This window comes from Echiichthys vipera (genome assembly GCF_963691815.1).
Source record: "Echiichthys vipera genome assembly, chromosome: 15".
NCBI classification, from domain to species: domain Eukaryota; kingdom Metazoa; phylum Chordata; class Actinopteri; order Perciformes; family Trachinidae; genus Echiichthys; species Echiichthys vipera.
In genome coordinates, this window is record NC_139840.1 from 15433133 (window position 1) to 15440212 (window position 7080).

The following is a 7080-nucleotide window of genomic DNA, read 5'->3' on the forward strand; positions in this document are numbered from 1 at the left end:
TATCCTATTCTATTTTTTTGTTTAATTCCCCCCTTGCTTCTGTGTAAGTGAGAGACAGAAAGGCTGGTAATAAAATGTGACGCGTAGGTAATATTGGTAGTATAATAGGACAAGAGTGCAATAGTGTGTCAAATGCATTTTTAATGGCTGCCGTTTGGAATAGAGCGGTCTGATCCCATAAAACTGTTAGAGGAAAAAACAGTAAAGAATTGCGGATGCTAGATTAATTGCTGATAATACGGTGATATTTTACGATGGAAATTAGAAATGACTGAGTGTTAAACACAATTTTATTACAACAATTGCTTTTCCCCTGTCACCTTAAGTGCCATTGGGTTGTATCATAGATTTTATCTGCTTACCATTGACGTATTACTTCAGACTTAGCAGTTTCCCTGCTCTCTCGAATTTCTACTTCCTACTCCTTATCAGGGAAGGATTTTTTTCTTCAAATTTTCCGAGGGTTAAAAAAATGTCTACATCTAATGTTTCTGTAGGAGATTAAGCAGGGAAAGAGACTCTTTTCCAAATAGGTGCTTGTTGCAATCAGATAACGGAGGCAGTTCCAATCTCTCAGGTCGGTGTGGGGTCTTATCGCCTGTCAGGGTTCAAATGAGCCTCACATCTGCTACCTTGGAGATAGAGAGCAAAGCCAGCATATCTCAGAAAATTGCTGCACGTGGCATTTGCAGGGGGGCTGGTGGTAACAGTCTCCACCAGACTTGACAATATCAATCATACACATCCATAATACCAGCTGACAAAGGTATCCGACATAGTGCTTATCAGGATTTAAACCTTTAACCTACAAAGCTGCAGGTGGGAACAAACTGTCTACGGTTGAATGTCACAAAAATCAATATTAAATTCTTTGTGTAATGATTTTATGTCTTCTCTGATCAATATTATTATATAGTTTTGCATTTTACTTACTTAATATTGTAATTGTCATTCCATATTGTAATGTATTGCATGTCTGTCTGTCATGGAAGAGGGATCCCTCCTCTTCCTGAGGCCTCTTCAGTGTCACTACTGCAGTGCCTGTTTGGATCTAGCTGATTGTTCGGCTCCTAGTATTGCTGCTTGCAGTGTTGTCGGGTGGCGTGCCCCTTCTGAGCATGTAACCTCTCAGAATGCGTGACCGTTCATACAGTCGACTTCAAACTCGGCACTGCACACTCCTGGGTCCTCAGCAATACACCTGCCAAGTGTGAAGTCGTTTGATGAATGGTTCTTGAGATATGTGAAGGAAAGTCATACATATATACCGTACACACAGATTCCTTCCCTTATAACTAGAGGATGCTTTCTCAGCGCTCCCTATTGGACAAATGGCACCAAGTTTGCCATGTCTGCTCACACACACCAGATCAGATATTTACACCTGTCCACCAAATGTTGTAGAAATAGCACAAAGCGTTCAGGAGACATGTTTTGTAATATAAGGTCGGCCCACAGCATCTGAGGAAACGTCAAGGGTAAGCTATAGAAAACCTGTATGGAACATCAAAAATCTGAAAGTCCAGAGTAACGAGAAAATAAATTTGGACAAAATTCAAAATGTCGAGAAAACTATTTAAGCAAAAATGGGGCATGGTTTATATGAATAGATTCATCTGGACCCCCAGAATCCAGATAAAAACAATAATACAATAAATAATATTAGGCCAAAACTAAATTTTGTTATAGCACCACCATCTGGCCACATGGCTTGAAAAATTGTACAAACCCCAACAATAACCCCACCAAGTATGAATGCTTCTCAAATTTATATATTTATATGTGTGCAACTGGAATATGCAGTTAAATCTCCACTATCTTAAAAAGATGCCCTGTGGAGTTTTCCTCAATCACAATATGAGCGTAACGACTCCCATATCAGTGTAAGTGTGATGACTTTGGAGCTTTAATGACATTGTGATTAAAACCCAGATGTTTCTTTGGTTATTAAATACAGTAGAATGTGTGTCGTTTTCCCACAGGCCTAGACAACATCCAGAGGATTGCTGCTCAGGGCCGTTATGAGCTGAGAATTGACATGAAGGACGGGCAGGAGTCAGTCTACGCCAATTATGACAAATTCTCCATTGGAGATGCGAGAAACCTCTACAAGCTCAGGATAGGAGAGTACAATGGCACCGCTGGTACGTGTTTAAATGCGTTACATTGAATACAATATGTTTTGGGTTTTTTTGCTTTTTTAAATCAACATATTTCATTATTTTGTGTTTCACTTGACTCTGTGGATGATAGCCTTGTCACCAGCCCACTAAGCATTTCACAGATGTAAATGAAAACATTCTCAATGTGTTCCAGTTTATGTCCTTTTGCAGTGAAAGTAACCTCTAAAAGAAGGAACAGTCATGACATCACTATCACGTTGCCTTGGTGTCGGTCCTATAGGCCCAATCACAATGTTTGTTTACAATAACTGAGCTAATGAGGGTGAGGAACAAATAGATATACTCTCATCTCATTCATCTAAAATGCATCTTTGATGCTTTCATATCTCATTAACAACACTTTTACTAACGTGAGGTTGGAGACCAGTTGGGCCAAAGACAGATAAAATCAGCACAGCAGAAATGTGAGATGGGCTGTACCACCCTGTTTAACTGTAGATGTTTAAACATTACAGTTGAATATGAAAACAAATGAATACGTTTGCTGATACATACTGTATCTCTGCAATGTAAATCAACCGCCAGTTGTCTACCCAGAAGTGATTTGTTGCTAGTGCAACGTCACGGTAATTCAGTCTAATAAAGTGAATGGGGTGGGCATGGCAAGTCCCACTATACCCCATCATATCTGTGCTGCTCCCACCTTTGACAAAATAAAAGAAAACACATTATATGATGTTTTTTATCTAAGTGTGAGCATTTGTTTTCCAGATCACGGCTCTGCAGCAGCGGCTGCACTGTAGCTCAAGTCAAGCTCCTGTTTTTTAATGTCAAATATATTATATACTTCAATATAGCAAAGTGCATTCTTCCACCGGGAAAATGCTCTATCATCCCTCCTCTGCCATCTGCCATTTTTATCTCCTGTCTCCTTTCCCCTCCATCTTGTCTTCTTCCTGATGTCTGAACCAGCCTCAGCACTCCTACACATCTCCACTTTTGTCCTCGCTCTCCATGTATTTCTCAGTCTGTCAACATGACCATATGCCAGAATTACCCGTTATGCCCTCATGTTTATAATTAGAGTTTTCTCTGTGTAAATAACTTCAGTGGACTTATTTCCTCTCCTTCTCTCTCATGTCTCTCCCATTCCCCTCCTGCCTGCCAGCCGGGTTGTTTATGCCCCCTCATCACGCCGTTATTCACCGCAGCCTCGTGCAAATGTTCCCCGACGTATGCTAATGTCTAAGGCTCTCCGTCTCTCTCCTCTGATCCCAGGTGACTCTCTGAGCTACCACCAGGGCCGGCCTTTCTCTACAAAAGACAGAGACAACGACATCGCTGTCACTAACTGTGCCTTGTCTTACAAAGGAGCCTGGTGGTACAAGAACTGCCACCGGGCCAACCTCAACGGCAAATATGGCGAGTCCAGACACAGTCAGGTCAGTGAGATAAGATTAACTGTACATCGGAGGAAATTCACTTGTTACAGCAGCTCAAGAGAAAATAGTGGCTATTTAGAGGATGAATAAAACAAGGTAAAAACAAGACAATACAAATACAATGAAATAGCTATATTTACACTATATGCTCCTTTCACTTATACAGATATGCCTATGATGGATAATAGCACAGTATAATTGTAAAACACACGGTGTATAGCACTGTACTAGAGAATAAGTACAGTAAGTCTAAGTACAACTGCGCAGTATAGAGTAGGAAATTGCACAGTATTTTGACAACCATCGAACAAAGGACCTGTAGCAGTAGCGCTCCTTCTTACACTGTGGGTGTCGCATACTGTTACTGAAGGAGCTGATTAAGGCCACAGTCTCATACAGGAGTTTTTTTCCGTGATTGAGGTCAGCTTGATTGACTCTCTCCTCTATGGAATCAAGACAGAGCTAGCCTTCTTAACCAGTTTGTTGAGTCTGTTTCTGTCACTCTCTGTGCTTGCACCTCCCCAGCAGACCACTGTGTAGAAGAATACAGATGCGCCGTCATCCAATCAATACACTAGTTGATCAAAGAGCGAATATGACCAAGTGATAAGATAATCTACTTATCATTAAGCCAGACATCTTTTGTGGTGCAAGTTAGACAACAAAGGGGTTTGTTGATGGATACAAGACGAATATTGATTAACAATATGGAAAAGTAGACAACTGTCCCAGATGCCAAGTGGCCCCAAAAGCTTCAGACGAACTTTGGGTAAAGTAAACTAATGTGTGCTAATTAAATTAAAAAATATGCAGCACTAAAGCACAATATCAGCTGACATGCTAAGGGCCTTAGGGTCGGTTTATTACCTGAACTTGTGGTCCGGCCTTGGTCCGGTGGGTAATGCCTGTACCTTTATGACTTCATTATTTCAATTTGTGATGCATGTTGCATATTCCCAAATTAATTTTTTAATGTGACAACCACACAGGACAGGAGGAGGAATTCTACTGTATTTTTGCCCTGGGGTCTCCTGGACAGGCGGATAAATTTGGTTGTGAGATATTTGGCTCTAAAGTTTCAGCCCCCACCTCAAAACAGTGGGGGTTGAATTTCATCCGTGGTGTTTACATGATTCGAAATTTAAGATAAAATATTCAACAGCAATTTCTCTTTCCATTAACAATGTTCCTTTATCACTTCACACTGAACTTTCCAGTGGAACCAACCATTTCTGAGTATTATTCAGAGTAATGTGGATTCTGTTTCTGGAAATACACATTGATTTTAAATTGATTTAATGTTTATTTTATTTATTTTATTTAACCCCTTTAGCACCTAATTGTCCTATTCACATCCATGGTATTGGTGTGCCAGCAGGAAGCTCAGATGTTGTCTCCAGACTAGTTGCAGTTCATAACACCAGAACGATCTGCCCTCAAATGTTATGTTTTCTCATCTTCAAAGGTTAATCATTTGTAAATTAAAGGGCATGAAACTCGCTACAGACATCTCCATACTTGTTAAACTGATTGACCTGATGGAGGAGCTGTAATGAAAGTAAAAAAAAACTGCTGCACCAACTCAATCAAACTTGGAGAGATGATACATCTTAATCTTGAAGGAGGGCCTGAATCGTCTGTTAGGAATGACACTCTTCTCCAAACACTCATACCAGTGAGTTAATATTCAAATGACTGAAGCATGTGGAAGGAAAAAGCCAAAAACATGAATTCAACTTGCACACGTTTGATTAAAGATTAAAAAAAATTCACATTTTCACTCTGAAATTGACAGATGTCACAGATTTTTGCTCATTACATGTGAGGTGGGTGTGAGTGTTGAAAGCTTGTCCGGTCCTTTCAACGAGTGTGTGATGTGGCTCTCTCTCAGCTTGATGCTGTAATGGCTCTACAAAGAGAGTGAGATGTTGTGTGAAGCTGTGATTAGACTAAACTACAAAGGCCTGGGAGCATCCCTGCCTCTCTCTCTGTTTGCAAAGTACCTGTCTCTTTGTTGTTTGATGACGTGAAATGAGACCAGGTGGGAGCAGCGATGGACAGGCATAAAGACACGCAGAGAGAAATTGCCTCTCAGTGTGAATGTTTTGGCAGTGAAGAGGATTAGCAGGGGCTAGGGTGAAACTATAATTACACTGGAGTTGGGTTTTTTTTCCCCCTCCTGCTTTGAATGCTTCCTTCAGTTGAAATTAGAATACATTTTTCTGAAGATACCTCTCCGTTTATTATACATATTCTGTCATTGCCTTAAATGCAGTTGCCTTGCCCTAAAAAGCATTGAAGCAGCTTCTGAAATCCCACTTCTCACTCTTGCAGGGAATTAACTGGTACCACTGGAAAGGCCACGAGTTCTCTATTCCTGTTGTGGAGATGAAGATGAGGCCATTCAACTTCCGTAGCATCAGCAGCAAGAGGAGGCGGTCTGCCCCTGTATAAACAAACGGGCTTCACCCAGCCCGGAGTCATGAGTAAATGGAGTTTGGACGATGTTTACTGATTAGTTTCTGCTATCTGTGTGCCTCACTGATGTGCTCTTTAACGCCTTTTAGTGAGGCTGCAAAGAAAAAGCGTGGGTTATGACAAAAAGCTACTAATCTTTTATTAATATTCAGTTGTAAAAATAATAAAAACCCATTATTATTAATATACTACCAACACACAGAAACTGTTATAACCATGGATGAGATCATGAAATAGCAGAGAGGCTGAAACTGTTCCGAACTCTGTTTATCTCTGCCCAGCTTTAGCTGTCTTTCCCTGCTGTACTTCTACCCAGATGATAGCGGACACTGTATGTAATTTATTAAATACTTTGAATGACAATGGTTCTATTTGCTGTAAAGAAAAGAAAAAAGGAAAGGCAAACCAAGAAGCTTTTTTTCTCATTTAAATCTGTGATTTGCCTTTCCCTGGGATGCTCAGAAATGCCCTCACGACTGCGATAGCTAATGTTATTTTAACCATTATGAAATAATACTACTTTTAACAAAAAATATACTGTATATGCCCTTAAAACCCTTAACTGTAAGATATATATATTTTTATAACTGATATTGAGACAAAAGTCCATCTATTTAATATGATTTCATGCCTTGGTTTTTCAAGTTGTACTCCGTAAGAACTGAGATACCTTGTTTCTAGTGGCCTCTGGCAGTAAATGATTAATTGCAGGCGAGCCTGTTCTTTCAGAGTGCTCCAACTTGTCACAGTCACAGTCATTATGTGTGTTAGCTTTATTATTTGTGCTCTTTGGGTAAACTTTATTGAAACACATTCACCTCTCTACTACCAGTCCGTCCCCTATATGTTACCCTCTTAAATACACACACACACACACACACACATACACACACACACACAACCACACACACACACTCAGCAAGAAGGCAAAGTCCTTTCATTAGTGGGTCATATGCTCCATGACCATTGTTTTAATTCTTTGATAGACAGTCACTTAAAAGACAATTAACTGAATTAAATTCTTACGGAGTACGACT

The 7080-nt window shown here is 40.1% G+C and overlaps 1 protein-coding gene across 1 annotated transcript in view; it reads left to right on the forward strand.

Annotated features, from left to right (window-relative positions):
* The window catches only part of tnr (tenascin R (restrictin, janusin)), a gene marked incomplete at its 3' end in the record, with an annotated part of 165626 nt that extends 159607 nt beyond the window's left edge, over positions 1-6019 (forward strand). The window contains exons 29-31 of the mRNA XM_083927949.1: positions 1983-2144; positions 3402-3565; positions 5900-6019. Coding sequence (XP_083784075.1) covers positions 1983-2144; positions 3402-3565; positions 5900-6019 — 446 coding nt within the window. The remainder of the gene's footprint in view (positions 1-1982; positions 2145-3401; positions 3566-5899) is intronic.
* Positions 6020-7080: the final 1061 nt, after the last annotated feature.